The sequence below is a fragment of the Peromyscus californicus genome, unplaced genomic scaffold (genome assembly GCF_007827085.1).
Source record: "Peromyscus californicus insignis strain IS unplaced genomic scaffold, ASM782708v3 Scaffold_11__1_contigs__length_118956290, whole genome shotgun sequence".
NCBI classification, from domain to species: domain Eukaryota; kingdom Metazoa; phylum Chordata; class Mammalia; order Rodentia; family Cricetidae; genus Peromyscus; species Peromyscus californicus.
In genome coordinates, this window is record NW_026294402.1 from 75,097,598 (window position 1) to 75,123,382 (window position 25,785).

General features: G+C 38.3%; 1 protein-coding gene across 1 annotated transcript in view; it reads left to right on the forward strand.

Moving 5' to 3' along the window:
• Positions 1–25,785, forward strand: part of Myo6 (myosin VI) — a 146,660-nt gene that overhangs the window by 60,097 nt on the left and 60,778 nt on the right. The window contains 7 exon segments of the mRNA XM_052715203.1: positions 3,335–3,404; positions 9,246–9,319; positions 11,866–11,995; positions 20,945–21,050; positions 22,585–22,640; positions 23,070–23,167; positions 23,869–24,033. Of these exon segments, the coding sequence (XP_052571163.1) occupies positions 3,335–3,404; positions 9,246–9,319; positions 11,866–11,995; positions 20,945–21,050; positions 22,585–22,640; positions 23,070–23,167; positions 23,869–24,033 (699 nt within the window).

Genomic DNA, 25,785 nt, shown 5'->3' on the forward strand with positions numbered 1-25,785 from the left:
AAGCAACCGTGGATGACGTGACTGCTGCTATGATGTCAAGTTCTGCTTGGAAGCTTCAGCTTTCACATCTTGTCTCCTTTTCCTTTTCTTTTTCTTTTGTTTACTTAAACTTACTTACTTAAACTTACATCGTATAGAATTTGAGTAAATATCTTTCTATTAAGTAAAGACATTTGACTCTTAAACCTCCCACATATTGTTTTGTTATGATAATGGTGTAAAATATACTTTAATTCTGTACATACATTATTTACTTCCTTTTATAAAATCTTAGACATAGACTAGTCAAGATTCCTAAGTGACCAGGAGTTGTGATTTGCTTACAGCCAGGCCTCCAGTGTAGACATGTATCTTTCAGTTTTCATGAGATTGGCTATTTCTTGGTACCACAGTCTCACAGTTTTAAGTCTAACAAATGCTACTATTAAACATTACTTCTGGCTAAATATGTGCATGTAATTTTTGTTTACTTCAGGCTCTGCAAATATCCATGAATAATTTACATTCTACCAATTCGTGGTTAACTAATGCCATATGACTGCCATCCTTCTGGGAACCTTAGAAAAACAAGGTGGATCTCTCATGAGGTCTTTTCAGAGAGAAGACTATTCTGTTACTGTAAACAACCCAGGAACCAGAATGCATAATATATAATGTGCCATGTTAGTGGAGGCCAATTAAAAATGCCTTCAGGAAAGGAAAGATAAAGTGTTCTCATTTTCCCTCATTAGTGGTACCTGTGTGTACTTACAGACACCACCTATTTTAAAAGTGGGTTTTTAAAAGTTCACACACAATAAGTTTTGAAAGCTTTTGCCTTTTGCTTAACATGTTTTATAAGCACAGTAAGCTAAAAGGCCAGAATTAAGTGAGGGCTGTACCTCCTGAGTCTGTTCTGTTGAGGTCTGTCACATCTGTAGGTGACAGGATAATTCAGTTCAAAAATAAAAGAAACTTGATTTAAGGGTATGTGCTTTTGTTAAATATTTTACATATTTCAATGTGTTTGAACTATGTCATATTAGTGTTAATAAGATATATGTATAGAACCAATAGAAGTACATTTTAGTTCAGTTATTTTTGGGTGCATTTGTTTATTTGTTGTGTGGATATGCGTGTGTGTGTGTGTGTGTGTGTGTGTGTGTGTGTGTGTGTGTGTGTGTGTTTGTGTGCACATGTGCATATGTACATGTGGAAGTCAGAGGCTAACTTGAGAGAATTGGTTCTCTTCTTCTACCCTGTGGGTCCCAGGAATTGAACGGGTTCCAGGAATTGAACTCAAGATCTCAGGCTTCGAGCCATCTCACCAGTCTGGAAGCATAGTTTAAGTTATGGCGTCACATACATTTTATAAGTCTACAAATAAGTCTATAAACTGAAGTCTAAATTTTCAAAAAAAAGCTATTTTTATTATTTGTGTGTGTGTGTGTTGCACAAAATCCTTTTGAGTAGAGATCAGAAGATAACCTGAGGGAGGTGGATCTCTTTCTTCATTACATGGGTCCTAGGAGATGAAGCTCAGGTCCCCAGGCTTAATGGCAGGCCTTTATCTGCTGAGCCATCTTGCTGGGCCCTGGTTTTCTTTTTATAACAGAAAAACTTTCCTATCAGAAAAATAAAAACTTTTTGATAAATTTTTTTTAAATGAAATATTTTGTCTCCTTAGGGGAAGAGAAAGTAGAGGCTGGTTGTTAATTTGGGGGCCTGAAGGAAGAGGGAGAGAGGCTTCTTCTGGACTTGTCTTAGCTTACTGTTAACCTTTAAGGAACTCGGTTGCCCCTCCCCTGGAGCATTCATTGCTCGTCTGGAGTCTTTTTCATTGGCTATAGTTCCTGCCAGGTTAGGACCAAGCCCTCTGTTGCTATGGCCCTGATAAGTGTACACACAGTTCTGTGGTAGTAGCAGCTATTTCAGAATGGATTTTCCTACAGATTCATTGCTATGAATTAATTGTTTTATGCTATCTTCTTCTACATACTGTTCACTGTCTGGTTCATGTTGACCCAAGTTCCCTTTTGAAAGAGTGGCCTCTCCTCCAAACCTTCCACATTTATAACATTGAGGACACATGTATTGGATCGCAAAGAGTTAACTTTCAGAGTGTTGAGTTTAACAGTCTTGTAAGTTGCGTGTGACTTTGTTGGTGTCCGTTTGTGTTAGTGGTACTAGAGGTTGCATTCAGGGCATGACATATTTTACACAAGAACTTTACCACTGAGCTATCCCCATACCACTAACTTGGTTATAACTTTAAATTGGAATAGTCTTTGAAGCCTGGGTTTCACTTTTAAACTATGATCACCTTAATGTATACAGTTTGCTTACACACATAGAGTTACAAATTGTTTTTTGTTTTTATTTTGGTACTGGTATGCACATGCTGAGCACAAACTCTACCACTGAGCTAAACCTCCAGCCTGGCAGCTATTGTCGTGAAAGAACCAAACCATTTTTCTTAAGAGTTTAATTTGATACAGTTGGCAATGTCAACCAGAAGAGTTAATTGTAATTATTTAGAGGTATAAATTTATAAATAACTGTTAAGATAGCATGAATTAAAATTTAATTCGCGTTAGATGTAATTTGAGATCATTTGTTCTCTGTTACAAGATGCTATCTTAATTCTGCAGTGTCTCCCATAGCATTTTAAGGGATGAATGAGTGCAGGTTTATTTATGGGTTAATTTTTTGTGGAGACAGGGGCTTGTGTAGCTTTGCCTGGCCTTAGCTCATTATGTAGTCAAGCATGACCTTGAATTCATGATCTTCCTGCTTACACCTCCCAAGTACTGGGATTGCAGGCATGTGCCACCACACCCAGCTATTTGTGGCACTTTTAATTATATGAACCAGATATTTTTATATTGTTGACATAGTTTTATGTAGGACTTGTTGTCAAATATATTTCTCAAATAACAACATTAATAGTTTGTTTATGTTATATGTAAGTGATTATGAATGTTTCCTTTTTAAAACAATAAAATTGTTTATATGCAAATATTAAAGTGCTTTTAATTTTTGGTAACTAGCATGTCTTTAGGATTGGTGTGTTTGTTACTTTGTTAGGATTAGTGGGTTTGTTATTTTGTCCCACTGTGGGTGTGGGAACCCGGGATACTTATTTGTTAATTGCTCTTACTGATTCATGTCTACAGTGGTAATGGACACAGTTTTTGATGAAAGTTATTGTCTTTTGAATGAGTGCTTTGTTAAGCAGTAGAATCTGTGTTATACTCTAATAGAGAACAATTAGAACCAGTTGAACTCCTTGTCTTTTTTAGTATCTAAAAGCCTCAAATGCTCAAACCTTTTTGTTTGTTTGTTTGTTTACTAGACATTTTTGGCTCTCATAAATCAAGTATTCCCTGCAGAAGAGGACAGTAAAAAAGATGTGGAAGATAACTGTAAGTATTAATTTCAAAGTTATTTCTCCATCCCATCAAAGTGTCTGCTTTCAGAAAGTGGGTTAGTGGTTATATTACTAGTACAGGAGACTAGGGCAGAGCACACAGGCTTCATAAGAGCTCCCGGGAGCTTGGAAGGCCTACGTTCATTCCTGTATCCCATGTGTACTTCTAAGAACGTCTCTTGAGTGTCTCCTACTGTTATTTCAGCTTGGGAAGGGTGATAATTTAGTGTGAAGTTTCAACTAAAGGCTCTTCTTAGTTGACTCTAAAGTCATTTCAAACCTTATAGTGGGGGATGAGTTCTTAGTAATTTGGAAATTGACAGCAAGAGTCATTTAATATCACTCTTTGGATATGGCAAACCAATATTAAACAAAGCAAACAACACTGCTGAATAATTTATAATTGAAAAGTTTATTTAAGAGCATTATATTAAAATATAGTATTAATTTGAATTATAGACACCTTAAAATACTTGGTGAAAAATTCTTTTTTCATTGAATAGGGCATATTTATTTTATATTTTCAACATTAAGAGGTAATCACACTTCAGTAGTTTGATCACTGTAACAAAATATCTGAATTAATTTAAAAAGGAGGGAAGGTTTGTTTTGGTTTATAGATTGGGAGATTTCTGTCTATGGTTATTTGACCCCTCCATTTGGGTCTTTGGTGAGATGCAGTGCATCACAGCAGGAGCATGTGTAGAGGAAGTCGCTTACTTCACGCAAGCCAGGAAGCAAAGACAGAACTGAGAAAATCCCGTGTCCTTATCATCCCTTTAAGGCACACCCCAGTGACAGCCCCAAGAAGTTCCCATCATCTTCCAACAACTTCAGGGGAAGTTCTAGGCCTTAACAGAGGTGTCTTCGGAGAACGTTCTAGAGCCAAACCTAGTGGGGTAGGCATGGTATTTGCGGATCATTTCTATTTACTATGGATTTCCTTAGAAGCATCTGACCTTAAATACTCTCAAAAGAGAAGACAAGAGAAAGATACGGGTTTATTCTTAGTGTTTTTCACTGGGGTTTACAATTGAGTAAGCCTGAAAGACCCCAAATGAAAAAACAGGTGTTGTAAAATAGTGTTGTTGTTGGGGGCACAGTGGGCTGAGGCTGAGACAGTCGTGGGTTCTGATTCAGACTTCAGTTTGGAAGCTTATGTGGCTGCTTTTGGGAAGTTCGTCTGCAAAGTAGGAGTTGTTATGTGTGCTGCATACTTAGAGGTGATACATTCAAGTGTTTGGCAGAATACTTGACTTCTACAGACTAAGTAAACAGCAGCCGTTATTATTAGGTGTAAAGACACCATTTTTCTTCCTTTCCCAAGTTGCCAGGGAGTTTGTCTGTTGAAACAATGCAGTTTTGAGGAATAATTGAGCAAAATAGAAAGAAAACTATATTGTGTTGAAAATAGCAGAAAGTATCTTCCTGTTCAAGTTTTCTAGGGAGGCCAGTGAGATGGCTTAGTGGGTACTGGCACTTTGCACAAGCCTGAGGACCCGAATTTGATCCCCAGGACCCCCATGGTGGAAGAAGAGAACTGACTCCCACACACCATGTCTTGCAGTGCCCCTCCCTACAACATACATAAATGTAACAAAAAATTTCCTAGGGTATATAATGTAACAATAATCCTCTAAATATATTAACATGCTTTTCTTAGAGATATATTCATCTGTAGCTAAACATAATAGGTTTGAATTTTCCATCTTTTATTTTTCCAATTAATATTTTTGAACTCTCCTGTTTACTTTGCTGTGCTATGTTTCACCACTGTTGATTTTCCCTGGCCCCAGTGGAGTTCTCTGCCTCCTCCAAGTGCTCTTACCGATGACTGCAATGGTACCATGTGGAAGCTAATTGTTCTCATCATGCAGCTGCCTGTCCTGACTTGAAGTCTCTTTTCTGAAGCCCTGTCATTTAAGCAATTTCAGTTGTTGACTTTATAATATATTTTTTAAGCCAAAGTTGTTCCTTCACCTAGTCTTTGGTCTGAGACTTGTCATTATCATACCGACCTTTCCAAATGCAGTCTGCCTTATGTCTCATATCATCCCCCTCTTCTGTATCATAGTGATAATGTAGTGATTAAATGCCTGATATCTGTAGTTTATGGTTATGAACCATGTGGTAAAGGTTCATTGAAAGCAAAAGTATAGGGATGATCGTGGTGCACACCTGTAATCCCAGCACTTAGGAGGCTGAGGTAGGAGGACCCCAAATTCATAAGCTGGGTAGCAGGACCCTGCCTCGAAACCAGCCAACCAACCAAGCCAATACCCAGAAGTATTTGTTATCTTTTAAAGCAAAACTACTTTTAGCTTTAAGTTCCATGTGTAAGTGTTTTATATGTAGAGATTAATATGTTAGTTTTACATTTTTACTTGATTCTTGGCATTAATAACAGAATAGAAAAATAATTCAGGGGTAAATTCAGCAATTAAATAGAAAATAATAGCACAATTTCATGCTGAATTTAAGGTACTATTGTTTCTATTGCCTATAACATTCCTCATGAATATTCCTCATGCCAGATGTTGAGAGTAAGTACAGAGTGTAAAATCAGCCTAGAAGTTTTCCCTTCAGTCTCAGTGATGCGATGACTTCTACAGCAAAATACACCTCTCCTTGACTGGCCTCCATGATGTTGAGATTGATTGTGGGTCCCTTCTCTCTCTCTCTCTCCCTCTCTCTCTCTCTCTCTCTCTCTCTCTCTCTCTCTCTCTCTCTCTCTCTCTCACTGAACTAGAGTTCTAGTCAATAAACAGGATCTCAAATATTCAGATAACATCTAGTCATTATTGTAAATTTAATGAAGCCACAGATGTTCTTCATTAAACATTTTTGGTATGGTATATATCACCAAAGTATGTCCAAGGGAATAAATTGTGTTTATATTTCTATGATGTCTTACTTTTAAAAGTCTATTGACTAACATGCATGAAGTCATTGTCATTGCCCTGGTTCAATCCCCAACACTTCCAAAAAAGAAAAAACAACCTGACAAAAAATAGTCTTAGAACTTTCTGACAAAAAATAGTCTTAGAGCTTTCAGAAGTTCACTGTTATGGCTTGGCTGATAAAGGTCCTTGCAGTTAAAGCTTGGCATCCTGAATTCCATTTCCCTGGTCCATGTAAAGGTGGATACTGAGAACCACTTCCACAGAATTGTCTTCTGACCCATTCAGTGCCATGCCATGTATCCCCCATCATGCATGCATGTGTACATGCACTGAAAAAAAATGTTATTTGAGGTGTGGTGGTGCTCACCTTTAATTATAGCTCTTGGGAAGTGGAAGTAGGCAGAGCTCTGGGGAGTTCAAGGCCAGCCTAGTCTCTATAGTGAGTTTCAGGCCAGCCAGAGGTGCAGAGCGAGACTCTGTCTCAAAAAAATACTGTTGTTCTTTTGACTATAGTTAAATCTATAAATACTTAGACATAAAAAGTAAGCATTCTTTATGAAGTAGTGCATGTAAATAGCCAAGCCAAGTAACCCTAGGGCTGGCTATCAGAAGCGGGGAGGATGAAACTAGGTGGTGCACGACATTGTTTCTGGGACCCTTGTGAACATTCCTGGATCGTACTACTAGGGAGGTGGCTGAAACTTAACATCTCTCACTTTGACAAATAGCAGACTTTTTCCCATATAAGTGAAATAGCCTGATTAGTGTGATGAGAGGTCTTCCTGCCACTGACAGATAGTGAGCCTGTTGAGGGTTTATTTGGTTGAATGAACAGATCTCCTTGAGAAGGCAGGTGGGGAGTAAGGACTAGGGTGAAGAGAATACAGTTAGCAGCCATCCACATGTCAGTATAGGGTTACATGGCTGGTTTTAAACAGGGTGTGTGTGTGCTGTGCTATCAGCAGTTCTCACTTAGAGGGAGCAGATGCTAGTGTGTAAGCAGCTGTTTCGGAGGAAAGTGAGATGTGGTGAGAGGCTCAGCAGTGTTTTGAGTAAAAAAATAGCAACGTGTAGGTCGGGCTTCCAGGGGATGAGTGTGGAAGAAGAGCAGGAATATAGAATGAAGGTGACTGGATACCCAGACTAGACACACCTCTGCTGCTTGAGTCCTTCTATATCTTCCTCAGTTCAAAGGAAAGCTACAGCTCAGCTGTTAAGAGCCCCAACCTACTTCGTAGTCTCTTATTCTGCTTCCAGTGGCATCAGAAAGCAATGGGGCCCTTGGAAAGTGAACTGACTGCATTGTCTAAGTGCAGAAACATGGCCTTTCTTTGCCAAGTAGTCTAGCAAGAGGCTCTTGTGCACACTATTGACTTGTATACTGGGGATGCAGGCACTGAAGATGCTACAACTTCAGTGAGGGACCATGTAAAACAAGTGAACTATGCAGCCCTTAAGTATTTCATTTAGTAACTAAAACCAGATGTATAAAATTGTCATCCTAATCCTGACAGATGTGGAGAGCAGCAGGAGAAATTGCAAAGAAGAGACTAGCTCTGGAGGTGGTGAGGTTGGAGAAGTATCATTTTGAGATAGGTTTATATCTATCTCAAAGTATCATTTTGAGAAGTGACTTTAAAGGATGTGTGTGTGTGTGTGTGTGTGTGTGTGTGTGTGTGTGTGTGTGTGTGTGTATGGAGAGTATATTATAGTCAGAGACAATGTATGAATAGATTGTGGGTTTGATAAATAGCTCAGTTTGTGTACAAGTTAGGTATTAAAACAGGTATAGAAAATTATAAAAATGACCATTTGAATGCAGGTTTATTAACAGCCTTGAATAGATTTTAAGGCGAATGTTTATAGTTGAGCCCCAGCGAGTTTCTTTGATATGGAAAGAGATTTAGTGCTCTAGTTGACTTATTCTACTCTGCAGTCTGGACTGGAGAGAATAGAGATTAAAGCCATAGACAAATAGAGGTCACTGTAACCACAAAAGAGAAGGTATGGCCTGCACAGTGATCCTGCATAGCAATGGAGCAGTAGAAAAGGAGGGAGGGGCATGTCAGAGATTCAGACTGTGTTAACATTAGTATATTTACCATGACCCTGGCAATGGGCTATATCTTTTTATGTGATGTGAAGACTTAGAAACTGACATCAAATGGGAGGACAAGAAGAGATATGTCTGTTGTTGACTACTGTTTTCAGTTTGGATAACTGATAAAATTATGGTCCCAACAGCAAGCAAAGTAGGTAAGATGAGTATACTGTCTGCTCTGTCATGTAGTGGAAGTGAAACATAGGAGATGGGATTGTGTAAGGACTAGACAAGGAAGAACTTGAGATGGATCGCTGTAACAGAACAAAAAACAAGATGTTTACTCCGATTCTGAACTTAACTTGTAAATAAGATGGGTTAAGATGTGCATGATGTCTCATGATCTGAATTCATCAGTCATTGTGAGAATGGTCCAAATGACCTGATGGTCCCTTACATTCTAAATCTATATGGTTTCTGTTTTATCTGTAAGCTTCTAGCATTGGACTGGATTAGTATTTTACTTTGTAGGGTCATAAACGGCTACAATAGTTCTTTCCACTTGATTGACAGTTGACATTTAAACCTGCCCTCAGCAGAGTACATCACTGGTACTCACTATATGTAACTCCTGTAGCTAGAAATGTGTCATCTAAAGTTCTCACAGCTGTATGTGAACACGATTTGTTTTAGGAAAGTGTTCTACCAATGCAATGTACCCCAGATGGATTAGTTTTACACTAGCCCATGGGGTTTATGTGTACCTGTGTTCTAAAAGCATGGGATTAAATCTACCCAAACAAGTGAATTATAAACTTGAATCAGAGTGATTATGCATAATGAATTTTCTTTTACCTTTTTTTCAACTCTCCAATCTAAAATTTTGTCTTAGGTTCATTGATGTACTTAAATGAAGCCACACTCCTCCACAATGTCAAAGTTCGGTACAGTAAAGACAGAATCTATGTAAGTATTTGACCAATGACTTTAGATTTTGTGGGGGACTGTCTCACATGCCACATTTGCTTTTGCCCTGCTTGGTCTGAGTGTGATGTATATGAGAGTTCCAATGCATGCTCTCCAAACAGAGCTCCCCATGATCCTGGTACATAGTGGGTACATAATAAAATCTGCAGAATAAGATAATGAATTCAGAGAACCAATTAACCTACTTCAGACTTACAAAGGTTCAATTTGAATGTTTAAAAAACTATTTTGGAGTTTGATTTATTTTTGGTATACGTTTATAGATCTATTTAATTTCACTTTTCACACTGTGCAGAGAATGTAAGGCAGTCTATATGTACTGAAGTTAAAAAAAAACTAAATGAAGAAAAATAAGTAAATTAGAATAGAAGGCAATAGCTAAAGAAGTATCAGATAGATAAGGATGCTGATCATAGAGCCTAAATAACTGTAGGATTTCATTATCCTTGGATGCTGGTCCTTGAATGTCCAGATCATTAAACACAAAGAAAGACAATGCTTTGGCTGTAAGTAGTTTGCATCAGCTCATTCAGATGGAGATTTAGCTACTGCGTTTTAATTATAATTATTCATTGGGCACACATGAGATTTTATTCTGCCCTGACCTGGTCATGGATTCCTTTGTTGGCTGGAGATGGATTACCACACTCTGGTATCCTGTTATAAGGATGGGCTTCATTATTTTTGAACGAAGGACGCACATGGCTTCTTTGACACTTACAAGATCAAATGACAGTCTTAATCTTTTATATCACTATCAATTTGCCTAATTGTACTTACTTAATTCTGACTAAATGACATCTAGTCTCTGCCATCTGTCAAGTAGTGCCAGCTGGGAAATGGAACTAATGTAGTCTGCCCCAAAGAATCTACTTGTCTCCTGATTGTGCACACTGTTAAGACTGCGCTTTCCTCTCTTCTACCCCATGAATTCAACGGAGTGAAGATTATCTTTAGGTGTGAATATAGGTTTTCTTGGGTAGAAATACTTTCAGATGCAAAGTTTATTCAGTCTATAACTTGTATTGAGCAGACTCTAATGCTCACTAAGTGCTGTTTTAGATACTGAAGTAACCAAGTTTTAAAGTCTGTTGAAACCATTTAACTTGTAGTAAATCAGTGAAAATTAATTTGTATCGAACTGGGAGACTGCCTCTTCAGAGTAGAGCTTAAGAACCAGTGTTGTCAAGGTTGCCTGAAGGCAGGAGTGGCATTTTCTTTTCTCTTAGCCAGTTAAACCTTTTAGTTCTAAAGTCATTTTATGTGGGCAACCCATAAATGCATCTGTTATTATTATAAAATCTAAATAAATCTGCTAGTTATCAAATTTATATAGATACATAATTATGGGAAGGAAGCAATTTAGAGTAATAATTTAAACTCGACATTTGGTACTTACCAGAATCACTACCCTCCCTTAGATTTGAGTAAAACAATAGGTGAATCTCATTTAACACTTTCATGTTGCTGAAATCTCTGAGCCTTTACTTTTTGTCCTCATTTTTAGGGATTTATCCCTTTTTACTTGATGTATGTGTGTGTTTTGCCTGAATGGATGTATGTGCAGCATGTATGTGATTAGTGCCCATGGGGGCCAGAAGAGGCTGCTGGGAAACCAAACCAGGATCCTTTGTTCCAGCAGACAGTGCTGAGCCACCTCTCCAGCCCCTTCCATTCTCATTAGTCACTCTCCTCTAGGAAATGTCTTTGGGGACATTGTGTGCATTTAGCAGTTTGAGAGCCCAGGATTTTTACAGCGCTTCTCTCCCACAGTTGGAAAGAGAGAAGTATGGCATTGTATGCCCCAGTTTTGTCAGGGTTACTAAACTACAGCTCTCTATCTACCCAAGTAGTTTTATAAATTCTATCAGTACATTTCTATGGTCTTTAAAAAAAAAATCAAATTTCACATTTAAAAGGAAATTCAAGTTGCTCATGAAATAGTTACCTGCCAGTGGTTTAGTATGTGGTGCTTTGCAGAACTCCCAAGACCAGGTGGTTACCTCAGAGCTAAGTCATTCCTGAGCATTCATTGACAGGGAAGGCTCAGACCCAGCTACAGGATCGTTTAAAGGCTTTAAGAGCAGGGTGGAATAGTGGGAGGATGCCGGTGACCTGAATTGAGCTGTAGGACCCAGCATGGGGACTAAGTCGAGTCAGCAGGTGGTGAAGCTAGTACTTTAGAGAACCATGGGAGGGTTTTTTGTTTTTTTTGTTTTTTTTTTTTTTTTAATGAGACATAGGGAAGTGGGAAGGTATGATCTTGGTGTGTTGACTTTGAAATGACTGTGGAATGACAGCATAAAGACATTTATTTGAAAATAAGTATTTCTTTGGAATTTGAGAAATGGTGGGCTCAGTGAAATCAGAAAATATTTAATTTGGGATAGAAATGTAGATTTTTGAAGTCTTGTTTATATGAGAATTGAAGGTTTCCATTTGCTGATTATTTCTCCTGTTTGCCTTGTTTAATTTTGAAGGAAAATAATAATTGGAAATTTCCTTTTTCTGCTTCTCCTACTTAGACATATGTCGCCAACATTCTGATTGCAGTGAACCCATACTTTGATATACCTAAAATATATACTTCAGATACAATAAAGTCATATCAAGGAAAATCTCTTGGGACGATGCCACCTCATGTCTTTGCAATTGGTAAATTATATTTTAATTCTTGTCTTTTCCTATATCATACAAATTTACTTGATTTTTAAATTGTTTTGAGTCCCTTAAAAGATCTCAAGGTATTCATTGTCCACAGTACTGTGTTGTATAAGGATCTTTTTATGCAGCTGTTTACTGTTCATTGAATATATGCACCTTCCCCCACCCTCGCTCACACCCTGTTCTCTCCTGCTTCTCTACCCGCCCCTTCTGTTAGTCCACCTTGTTCCCTAGATAGCTTCACCTCTACTTTGATACATGTGATTTTATGTTTCTATATAAAATCTAGGAACTGTATAGAAGAGAAAACACGAGACTGGCTCAGTTTTGCTTAATTTGATGTTCTCCAGTTATATCTACTTTCCTGCAAATGATGCCATTTTGTTTTTCTTTATGGCTGGGGAATTTTCTGTGGCACATTCTCCTTATCTGTTCCTATGTTGTTGGAAACCTACGTTGGTTCCAGGACTTAGCTGTTGTGAATTGTGCTGTGGTAAACATTGGTGTGCAAGTACCTCTGTGGTCTCTTGACTTGGAGTCCCTTGGGTAAATACCCAGGGTTGGTAAATCTATTGTTTTTCATTTAAAAAAAAAAATTGTGTTTATGTGTTGGGGGGGCAGTGTTGCATGTGGCAAGGTGCGTGTGTGGAGATCAGAGGACAGCTTGGAGCAGGTCATATGTGGCGGTCCATTTGTTTCTCTTCTTTCACCTTTACATGTGTTCCAGGGATCAAACTCAGGTTGGTGGACTTGCATGGCAAGTACTTTGCTGAGCTATGGTAACAACTTTATTTATTTATTTGTTTATTTTTTAGTTTTTTGAGGAACTGTTGTACTGATTTCCATAGAGGCTGTACTAGTTGACATTCCCACCAGCAGTGTATAAGGGTTTCTTTTTTGTTTGCATATATTAATTATACATAAAGTTTTTCATTATGACATTTTCATATATGGTGCATAATGTATTTTGATGATATTCACCCCATTACCACTCCCACTAACCCTCTCTTTGTTCCAACCTCACCCTTTCTACTTTCATCTTTTGTGTGTGTGACCCAATGGATTTAATTAGTTTTGTTTACAGGAGCGTGGGCATCTTATCATGGCTATAATACTAGAGAAAATGTCTCTGCTTCCCTATCAACCATGGACTATGTATAAATTCTTAGGAAGAGGTGGGGCTCTGTGAGCGCTCTCCTCTCCATGACAGGGTGTTTTTTATCAGGCCCAATGTTGTGCAGATAATCACAGCTGATATGAGCTCAGGATTGGGACAGCCATGTCATACCTGTCACTTTTCTCCCCATCCCTTTCTCTGGCTCTTACGTTCTTTCTGCCCCCCTTTTTTGAAATCTTTGTATATTCTAGATATTAGTTGTTAGATATCTAGCTGAAAAAGATTTTCCCCTGCTCTGTAGGCTGTTTCTTCCCTTAATTAATGTTTCCTTTGCCATGTAGAAGCTTATTAATTCTGTGAGATCATATTTGTCAGTTGTTGACATTATTTGCTGAGCGATTGGACACCTCTTCAGGACCATTCAGAAAGTCTTTGCCTATGCCTATATCTTGCATTTGACCTACTTCTTCCTCTGACAGTTTTAGAGCTTCAGGTTTCACACTAAGATTTTTCATTTATTTAAAGTTGGTTTTTAATTTTTTAATTTTATAATTTAATTTAATTTTACATATCAGCCATGGATTCCCTTGTTCTCCCCTTCCCCCCAGCCCACCCCCCATTCCCATCTCCTCCAGGGCAAAGACTCCCCTGAGGATTGAGTTCAACAACCTGGTAGATTCAGTCCAGGCAGGTCCAGTCCCCTCCTCCCAAGCTGAGCCAAGTGTCCCTGTATAAGCCCCAGGTTTCAAACAGCCAACTCATGCAATGAGCACAGGACCTGGTCCCACTGCCTGGATGCCTCCCAAACAGATCAAGCTGATCAACTGTCTCACTTATCCAGATGGCCTGATCCAGTTGGGGGCTCCTCAGCTATTGGTTCATAGTTCATGTGTTTCCATTTGTTTGGCTATTTGTCCCTGTGCTTTATCCAACCTTGATCTCAACAGTTCTCGCTCATACAAACCCTCCTCTTTCTCGCCAATTGGACTCCTGGAGCTCTACCTGGGGCCTGGCCGTGGATCTCTGCATCCGGTTCTCTCAGTTGGGTTTCTAGCACAACAGTTAGGGTGTTTGGCCATCCCATCACCAGAGTAGGTCAGTTCGGGCTGTCTCTTGACCATTGCCAGTAGTCTATTGTGGGGGTATCTTTGTGAATTTCTGTGGGCCTCTCTAGCACTTTGCTTCTTCCTATTCTCATGTCTTCATTTATCATGGTCTTTCTTTTATTCCTTGTTCTCCCTCTCTGTTCTTGATAAAGTTGATTTTTGAATGTGGTGAGAAACAAGGATTTAGCTTCATTCTTCTACATGTGAGAGACTGTCTTTTCTCTAGTGTATATTTTTTGGCACTTTTGTATTTAAAAATAAGGTGGTTTGTATCTGGGTCCTGCATTCTGTTTTATTGATCTATGTGCCTGTACTATGCTGTTTCTTCTTCTTCTTCTTCTTCTTCTTCTTCTTCTTCTTCTTCTTCTTCTTCTTCTTCTTCTTCTTCTTCTTCTTCTTCTTCTTCTTCTTGGTCTGTAATACAACTTGAAATCAAATATGGTGGTCTCAACTGTTGTTCTTCTTGCTTAAGATTGCTTTGGCTCTCTGGGATGTTCTGTGTTCCCATATGAATTTTAAGAGTTTTTTCTACGTATGTGAAGAATGACATTGGAATGACATTTTATGGATATTGCTTTAAATCTGTAGACTGCTTTTGGTAGTGTAGCCATTTTCATAATATTGATTCATCTAGGAGCAAGTAAGGTCTTTCCACTTTTCTAGTATTTCTTTCAATTTCTTCTCAGTGTTTGAAAGTTTTCATTGTAGAGTCTTCCACTCCCTTAGTTAGGTGTTTTCCAGGGTATTTGATTTTATTCTTTGAGGCAATTGCACATGAAATTGTTTCCTTGATTTATTTCTCAACATGCTTGTTATTGGCATATGAGAAAGTTACTGATTTTTGTATGTTTATTTTGTGTCCTGTCACATTTCTGAAAGTGTGTCTTAGCTCTAGGAGTTTTCTGTTGCATTCCCTAGAGTATTATGTACAGTCATATCATCTGTTAGTGTGGATATACTGACTGATGTTTCTGTTTGTGTCTCTTTTATTTCCTTCTCTTCTGTTATTTCTATAGCTCAGACTTGAAGCACTATGTTGATAAAAGTGGAAAAAGTGGAAACTCTTGCCTTGGTCTTGATTTTAGTAGAAATGCTTCCAGGATAAGGCAGTTGGATTACAGGTAGAATGAAAAGAGAGAGGGGAATACACCAGTCAGACAACCTAAAAGAGTTCCAGGCCTAAAGTGGCTGAGATATGGAGACCCGCACACTGTGCTAGCATGTGGTCTGTGGGAAAGACAATCAAAAGGAAAACAAAGAAGGGAAAGAATAGATAAAGTGAAACAAAAGGAGGGGAGGAGAGAGGGAGAAGGAACGAGATGGGGAAGATAGGAGATCGGGGAGCTGCTTTGCTAGAGCAGCAGGTAGATGGAGACAAAGGACAACTACAAAGGGGGAACTGGTGGGGTAGAGTGTGAGTGCAGTCTCCCCAATGTAGGTGGCAGTGCCACTTCCCAGACCCTCAGATTCCTGGCACACCTCTGGGCAGTCCTTCATGGGTCAGGTCCCAGACACTGGTCACACGCCTGGCCAGTCCTTCAGGTGCCTGCTTGCAAATGCTGTTCTCCTAGTTAGTTTATTATTTAATAAAAGATGCCATGCGTTGAATACATATTTTTCGAGACCTGTATGCCTTTTGGGTGTATTAGTGTTGTTAGGAGCATGTATCCTACACAGGGAGGGCCTGAATACTTTTGTAGTTAACTCATGGGCCAGTCATGTATTATTTATCAAATGCCTGTGCCCTCTGAGGCGTGTCTGCCCCATTGAAAGTAGACATAATAAAAGATGACTTAATAGTACTGTTTTTGAGAGAGAGGGAGAGGGAGAGACTGACTCTCAAATGCACTAGGCTACCTTTGAGCATAATATGTAGCTGAGGCTGGCTTTGAACTCCTGATCTTCCTGCCTCTACTCCTGAGTGCTGGGATTGCCAGTGTATGTCACCATGCCTGGATTTAATGGTATTTATCAATCCTTATGATCAACCCCATCACAAAGATGGTCTCTTTTACAGCTCTGAGACAAAGCCTCCTCCTCTCTTAGCTTGGGCATCACTTGTAAATATGTTACCTGGGCCAGACTGGAAATGTTTTTTTTTTTGTTGTTGTTTTGTTTATTTGTTCTGTTCTTTTTTTTTGAGACAAGTGTTTTTTTGTGTACCCCTGCTGTCCTAGAACTCACTCTGTAGATCAGGCTGGCCTTGAACTCACAGAGATCCACCTGCTTCTGCCTCCCAAGTGCTGGCATTAAAGGCGTGCGCCACCACAGCATGGCAAGACTTGAAGAGCTATTATAGCAGGCTTCTTCCTTACATTATCTTGCACCTTAGCTTTATAAAATTACAGTATTTCTTTTTTTTTTTTTTGGTTTTTCGAGACAGGGTTTCTCTGCGTAGCTTTGCGCCTTTCCTGGGACTCACTTGGTATCCCAGGCTGGCCTCGAACTCACAGAGATCCGCCTGGCTTTGCCTCCCGAGTGCTGGGATTAAAGGCATGCGCCACCACCGTCCGGCAAATTACAGTATTTCAAGTGACTGAGAAACCTAAGTGGGAAAACAATAGTGTTTGTATTGTCTTTCTTAGCCTCTCATCCTGAAGATTCCAGTTTGGAGGCACAGAGGGGTGGAGCAACTCATCAAAATTATAGCATACATTCCACTTGCATCCTAACAAATTCAGATGTGTTGGCTAAGCCTTTGTTGTCAAAAATAGCCAGCAGCTGGGCATCTTGTTTTGGTGCTCTTCTTTTGTGTGGTCTGTTTCTCCTTAGACGTTCCCCTGTGCTTGTGTTTTGGCTTAACTAGGTTTCACTTCTAGATTTGATTATTGTGTATAGACAGATAAACATGCTCGCCAGAAGCAGTGCAGTACTTGAGCGATTTATGGTTCTCAGATGCTCTGGTGAACATTGGAGCATTCTCTTATTAGCCTACAAAATGCACAGTCATTAGAATCTGAATATGATGAAGCTCGTCACTGGGGAAAGTTAAAAGCCTAAAATGGAAATAAACCAGCTTTTGTTTTTAGCCTTTACTACTGACAAGGTGTTTAGAATGACAATATGAGGGAAAGTGTAAGAAGGCCTTTGTAGGTTGGACAGTGGGATGTGTATGTTGCTTATGGTGTTACTTGTCTGTTTTGTGTTACTACTGAATATCTCTCATGAAGAAGCAGGTTATTTAGCTCACAGCCTGGGAGGAGGGGGTCATAATCCATAGCATGACACGTGCTCTGTGGTATGGACCACCTCTTGGCTGCATCCCCTCATGGCACAGAGCAATGGCTACAGGAGCACATAATTGATCTCCAACCAGAAGTAGAGGCTCCGAGATCATTGTTGAAGAGGGGCCAGAAAGACTGTAAGAACAGAGGTGGTGGATGACTCTAAGGATACTGTGGTTTTTTTTTTTTGGATGCAATTGGAGGTACCAGGCTTGCTCTTTTTATAACAACTCTCTTGTTAGAACTCAAGGGGTCAAGGGAGAAACCACCTTCTCAGAGTATGTCTCCAGTCACCCAAGGGCCTCTTACTGAGTCCTTTTTCTGCAAGGTTCCTCTGCCTTCCAGCAGCATCCTTTGCAGGCAGCTGCTTCAGTCACAGTGGACTGTTGGGAATACCCATGCAATACTGCTTGTAGCTTAGTCTTAGAGTAAAAGCCATTTGTAAAGCTATTTTTGCTTGTATGGATAGCACATGTTTAGGTTAAAAAATAATTGTCTTCTTGCACCAAATTGCCTTGGAACCACTTTTTTTTAAAGTTTGCTGTGCAGAAATGAGTTCATGATGACATTTTTATAGGAAATTGTATCATGTATTTTTCTCATATTCTCCTCTTCTTTATCCTCTGTTGTCTCTCCTTTCTTGCTGGCCTCTCCTCTTCTTAAGTTAGTCTCCCTTCTGCTTTCAAGTCACAGGAGAGAAAACGTGGTATTTATCTTTCTGAGGGTGGCTAATTTTGCTCAATGCGAAGATCTCTGGGGGAACTAATTTTGACTTCATTTTTTTTTGTTGTTGTTGTTTTTCAAGACAGGGTTTCTCTGTGCAGCTTTGCGCCTTTCCTGGAACTCACTTGGTAGCCCAGGCTGGCCTCGAACTCACAGAGATCCGCCTGCCTCTGCCTCCCGAGTCCTGGGATTAAAGGTGTGTGCTACTACTGCCCAGCTTTAAATTTAACTTCATTTTAAGTTTAGCCACATTAACAGAATTAGTTGTGTTTAGTTTGTACAATCTAAACATTTAAGACATTACAGCTTCAATTCTTATTGTGTAAGGAAGATAGCTAAAAATTCTATATAAATAATGCTAAGTCAGGGAGATTTAAAGCAGTTTAAATTTGCCTGTCTCAGAAATGTTAACAAGTTCTATATAATTTTTGGATTTAATAATACAGAGAGCAAAATTCCATAGACTTAGTTTTAAAATATTTTTATTAACTCTTTGAGATTTTGTACATTGTATTTCGTTTGAGTTCACACCGTCACCCATCTCATCCCAGATCAACTCCCCATTCCATCCCCACCCTACTTTGTGTCTTCATTTTTTTTTATTCTTCACAAAAGTACATTGAGTTCTGTTAGTGCTGCCTATGTACTCTTATATGTGGCCATCTGCTGGAGCATGCTAGACCTACAAGAGCCACACTCTTCAAGCAGTTAACTTTCCCTCTTCTGGCAGCCATTAATTACCAATAATTCCTCATCTAGTGGTGAAACTTCGTGCCTACCTCTCCCTCTCCATGCTGGGCTTTTGTCTGGCTTGAGCTTGTGCAGGTCTTGTGTATGCTGCCACAACCTCTGTGGGTCCATATTTGCAAATGTCTTCTTGTATCCAAAGCTGCCATGTCCTTATAGTCATCTACTGCCTTTGCTATTACAATCTTTCTGCCACCTCTTCTGCAGTGATCCCTGAGCCTTGGGAGGAGAGCGCTGTGATATAGTTGCTCTATTTAGGGCTGAGAATTCCACAAACAATTACTCTCTGAACCTTGACCAATTGTGGGAATCTGTGTTAATCACTATGGAATGCCAAAAGAAGCTTTAGACTGGAGAGATAGGTCAGTGGTTAAGAGCCTTGCTGACTCATGTTTGGTTCCAAGCACCCACATAGTAGCTCACAACCACCTGTAAACTATTGTTGTAGAGTGATCTGATGTCCTCTTCTGGTCTCTGTGGGCACATACATATGTGGTACACTTTAACATATATCCAGTCAAAACATCAGTACACATAAAATAAAAAAAAATAGGTCTTCAAAAAAAGAACCATTTCTGATGAGGTTTACGTGCTGCAGTAATCTGTGGGTGTAATGAGAAGTAGTTAGGAGCTAGTTTAATATTGTATTTTATTAGCAGAGTAATAGTAGATCACTCCTTTGATCCTATGATCTGTATAGTCACAGGTTTTTGGCTCTCATAACTGTGCCAACCGTGGGTTTCATCTGGTGGGGAGGGCCTTAAGTCCATGCAGAAAGTGGTTGGTTACTCCTATGACATCCATGCCACTATTGCGCCAGTGGGCATGTCTTGCAAGGCTCACTGTCATTGAGGTTTGCAGGGTCCACATCTGCATAAGCCTGGATTACTTTTTTCCTCCAGCAGCATGCATAGCACCTCCAAGAACTAGGAATATTAGCCAGTGGGAATGAAACTTCCATCCAGGTCATTACCAGTTTGATTTCTCCATGTTTTATGACTCAAGTATATGATAGAGGGTCTTAATGTCATGTTCTGGAGGGTGACCAAGAGCAATGACAATCTGTAGATAATATTTGGGCTCTCTGGGACCTCATTGGTTAACAATGAGGCAACATATTTCTAACATTGGGCCTTTTATTGTTAGCCTGTAGTATCTAGTAGGGGGTAACTCCATTAAAGTTCTTCTATATGTATGTTTATATTTTAGGAAGCTTTTGCAGTAGTAGATTTTAATGACTGTTTTAAGAAAGTTTTTAGTGTGAGTTATCTCTCCCCATGTTCCCTCCTTTGCCTTGCCTCCCATTCTCCACTCCTCTCCCCTATTCCCTCTTTTATTCTGTCTTCCCATTCCCTACCCCCATTTAACCATTTTTATTCATTATTCCCTGTATGTTACTGCATCCTATTTTCCCTCACTGGAAGCCTCACTTCCTGATGGTCCCCTACTAATTTCTTGACTTCTGTGGTTATTCCAAATGAGACACACACATCAGAAGATTCAAGGCTAACAACAGCCAACAAATTAGAGAAAATATGTGATATTTATCTTTCTGGGTCTGGGTTTCTTCACTCAGTTGTTAATAAAACTGCAACTATAAAATTTATGGGTAAGTGGTTGGAACTGGAAATAATCACTCCATAGATGTCTTTTTCATTTGTGTTTCTCTCTCACAATGGAATCACTTGCCAAATTTCTAATTGGAAGTTCATTCCTTCTTGCTTTTCACTGGGGACCTCATTAGTTATGCACAATGAGCATTTTCTGCCTCTCTGCAGATCTGCTCTGGCATGTGGGGAAGCTGAGCTAAAGCTCAATGTGGAAACAGTCTAGCACAGTCTTGAGATGTTTGTATTTCCTGTTACTTGTCTGTTAGGAACATTGCAAGTAAATACTTACAGAAACCTTTTAGATGACTTTATCTTTTAACATGCATTCACGACTTCTTTAGGAGTAAAGACCCCTATAGCAAACTCTTGTCAATAACTTAGCTTGCTATATTACTGTATTACTTTGCCTCCAGCTGACAAGGCTTTTCGAGACATGAAGGTGCTAAAGATGAGCCAGTCTATCATTGTGTCTGGAGAATCAGGAGCTGGCAAAACAGAAAATACAAAGTTTGTTCTAAGGTGAGTATTTAGCTGATCTGAACTGTTTTGAGCTGTCTGACATTATTTTTATGGAAAAGAAGTTGAACACTAAGTTTGTCGGCTTCCCATTTTGAAGTTCAGTGATGCCAAGCACATCCACATCATCACATTCATGTCATTGTGTTGTTTATATTCCTCATCTCATACAGCCTGGGACTGTACTCATTAAATAGTACATAAACAAAATATTACTCCTCCAGATGCTGTACTCATTAAATAGTACATAAATAAAACATTACTCCCCTAGAACCATTGTTCTCTCTTTTGGGTTTCTGTGAGTTTCTCTAAGTACCTTGTTTAAGCAGCATCATACAGTATTTATCTTTCAGTGACTTCCTTATCTCATTTAGTTCAATATGTGATTCACTCATATTTGAGCTGGTTATAGTGACATGTACCTATTTGTACACACACACACACACACACACACACACACACATACACACACACACACACACACGCTCAGCTTCTTGGGAGATTGAGGCAGAAAAATCACTTTTGTTTCAAGAGGATGGGAGCCTAGAGAACTTAGTAAGACCCTGACTCTTAAAAACTATATAATCACCCACGTTATAGTATGTGTCCTATGTTACAGTATGCATTAGAATTTTCTTCCTGAATTTTAGGGGTGAATAAATTTCATTGCAGAGATTTATTGTATTTGCTGTATTTGTACACGTATTGATAGTTAGTTGGGTTGTTTCTGTCACTTGGTCATTGTGAATAGTGCAGTTTTGAGTGTGTGTGTGTGTGTGTGTGTGTGTGTGTGTGTGTGTGTGTGTGTGTAATGACAAAGTATTTAAGAAGATTGACTTTTAATACCATTGCACACCTCATGGAATAGTTTGGAAGAAACAAACATCTTATATGGAAGGCAATCTCTACTTGTAGAAAGCTGGCTCTGATATGTTATTTCTTGGAGGATTCTGTAAGAAGTTATTGCTAGCTAGGCAATGAGAAACCTAGGAATGTTCCTCCAAAATCCAAATGGACATTCTATTCTCCATGCTGGCGCTATGAAATAGCTTCGAAACTACTTTTTATTTAGACTTCTTCTTACCCTTCTCTCGTCAGATCCCCTTTTCTACCATTACAGTAAACTCTCCACGCTTGGTATATAATCATAACATTTTAAAGTGGAAAGAGCATTACCACAGGACTATAGTTTCGTTCTTTTAATTTAAATACTGTGAATTTAAATTAAGTTAAATTTGAATTTAAGTTAAGTAGTTATTGAGATACTTATGTAAATCTAGTTGAAAATTTGTTAAAAATCAGAATATTTCCAAACAGCTTAAAATATAATTCCATGGCCTTCATGTGCCCACACAAGATATAAATAAATAAAAATATAAATAAAACATAAATAAAAATATAATAAAAAGTTAAAAACATTGCTAAACAGTTACAATGATGACCCATGTTTCAGTTTGATATGTACTAAATAGTAAATTTATAAATATTTTGTTCTCATTATTATTCAAGTTTTTTTTTAATCCTGTATTTTAAATAGATACCTGACAGAATCTTATGGAACTGGTCAAGATATTGATGATAGAATTGTTGAAGGTATTGTTGATTTTTATTTTTTAATATTGAATATCTCTGAAGTTAACTTATAAAAATCTTATCTGTGGTCTACAGTGCTTTCCTCCCAGAGGTGTAAGGGACTTTCCATCTCCTATAAACCTTTGCTCAAATACTACCTTCTGTTGTCTTTCTCTGCTCTGGAGGCTTGTCTCCTAGATGATTCTAGATCCTGTCAACTTGTCAATCAAAAGTAAAACCATGACAGTGGGTAAACATTTAACACTTGTGGAATTTGACATTACTTCCATAGTAATATTCTTCCATATGAATATTTCTAAAAGCACTTATTCCATCATTTTCTTCAAAATTTTTTCCCTCTGGAGATTTATATGTATATTGCTTAATAATTTTTCTTCATGCCTTTCTTGTGATTTTTTTGATGAAGTATTTTCATTTCTTTTTCAATAGCTAACCCACTTTTAGAAGCTTTTGGAAATGCAAAGACTGTTCGTAACAATAATAGCAGTCGATTTGGAAAATTTGTAGAAATTCATTTCAATGAAAAGGTAAATGAAAGTTGCTTTTGGGATACATTTGGGAAGTGTTGTGGTAGGTGTAAGGGTCTTATTAGAATTAAAATCAGTACAGTTCTTTGTAAGATTATTATTGTAATTATTATGTGTGTATGGTTGTTTGTATTTACAATGACTTTGTAATTTCTATTCAGTTTAAAATCAAAATATTGGATTTGACTGCATTATCAATCGTAGATTTGTAGATAATTCTTTCTTATATTTGATTCTTTTGTTGTTTTGGTAGCATGTAATAATGTACATGTTCATGGGGTGCAGCATGATATATATAGTGATATGTATATCTGTGGATATGTGTAGTCTGTAATGATCACATCTGAGAAGTTAGTGTCTTGTCAGCATGAAGTGAGTGTGATGGCAATCTGAGAGCTCTTCAGCAACTGTCTGTGGGCTACTGTGGACACGGCCCACTACCAAGTCAGTTCTGATTCGGCAGAGGCTCAAAAGGTAGAAAGGATCAGGGTGGAGATCAGATAACAGTGTTTAAAATGACGGCTGAATTGTAAAAATACTCAAAGCTTACATTTTAGTTATTTCTTTGCAGTAGTTGGTAAATATTTTAATTTCTTATTAAAATATTTATTTTATTATATTTATTAGAAAAGATTAAATTAACATTAAGTTATATTTCAATCCCGTAGATGCAAAAATGTGTTTTCTCTTTTGTCTTTTAGAGTTCAGTTGTTGGAGGATTTGTTTCTCATTATCTCCTAGAGAAGTCTAGGATCTGTGTTCAAGGCAAAGAGGAGCGGAATTATCATATTTTTTATAGGTTGTGCGCTGGGGCTTCAGAAGACATTAGGGAGAAGCTTCACTTGAGTTCCCCAGATAATTTTCGGGTAGGTTGAAGGAAAATACATTTTATACAAGGTTTGCAAATTGTTTATCCTCTCAGTGTTAAAACTCACTGTATTTTGATACCTAGTTATATTTGTACATAACTTACATGAAGGTCAAGTACAGTGGGCTTTCTGAATCTGCAGATTTTACATCTTAGGCTTAACTAATCATGAATTGAAAATATTGGGGATGATGAAGAATACATCTATACTGAGCATCTATTATTTCCTTATTATTTTTACTAAACAACAAGGAATAATATTCCTTCACAGAGTGTTTACATTATAGAAAGGATTATAAATAATTTCCATGTAATTTGAAGTATTTGATAGGCTGTGTGTTTGCAGATCATATACAAGTGTATTGCTGTTTTAAAGGGTTTGCAAACTTTGGTATCTAGTATTCAGAAGGGGCCAAGGCTTTGATCCTCTTGCCACCCCTCATACCTGAGATGATGTGTTAGAATTATAGTCTTGCTGGTGAAATCTCTATTGAGATATATATTGTAAGTCTATCATGAGTTCAATATCTCTAATATAAAAACCCTAAATCTCAAGCACTACGAAGTCTGCCTCTTTGTAGTTTTAGATTTGTGATGCTCAGCTGGAAAATAAAAGCTTATGCAAATACTCTGAAATCTGAATTACTTTTTCAAAATACTTGAAACAAGTGATTCTCAACATGTGTAATTCAGGAGGTAAAAGGACAGATGTTTAAAACCTTATTAATTTAAATCCAATTAGAAACTTACAAGGTTTTGTAATACTAGCCTTAAAATTATCTTTAGTGTAGCTGTAAAAACTTCTATCACTGAACCAATATTAAAAAGAGTGCGTCATTATATCCCTTGGTTCAATTCAGCAATAATTACTTATTGCTCAGTTATTAGGTGGTAGACATTGTGCCAGAATTAAAAGATAAATAAGGCATTATCTTGTTCCTAGGCAACGTAGAATGTGGTGGAAAATGCACACATTGTCTGACTGCTTTGCTGAATAGTAAGAAATTATACTTGCCTGCCCCACCCCCAATGCTGTGATAATTAGGGATTTGAAAATCCTAGTGGAAGAATTGATTACTTGAAAGAATGCTGGTGTAGGGCTGGAGAGGTGGTTCCACAGTTAGGAGCAGTGGTTGCTTTTGCAGAGGACCTTGGTTCAGTTCCCAGCACCCACATGGCGGCTCACAACCCCCTGTATTGCCAGTCTGAGGGAATTTGACATCCTTTTCTGACCTCTAATTCTCAAGTTAATTGGAATTTGAAGTTAATTGCTTATCATATCTTCATGAAAACAGAAGAGACATTTTTTTTTTCTTGATTTTTTTTAGATTTTGCCAACACTTAGCTGGCTAGAAAGTAAGGTGACTGCTATGGTTTTAATCTAGTATTTCTTTTTGCTTGGAGGCTTGTGTGCATAGCATTTCAGTCTCAGAAGTTACAGCCTTTCCCTGAACACTGAGGGGCATTTTGCAAGGGCAGCTACCAAAAGTAACCAAAGGCTTTCCTGCCTTGGTGGTATGAACCACCAGGATGGATTTCATTTCCTCTAGGGCAGTCCCAGTGGTGGCAGGAGAGAAATCAGGGGACATGCATATGCCATTTTGGACATTCCTGTCATGTTACAAACAACTATACCTTTATCCCATTCCCCAAATAATTCAGTCTAAGTGGTATGAAGGTGTTTTGATAATTTCATCAGTTTTTTTTGTTATATTCTGTCCTTATAATTTACTAATCAAGTTGTAAACAC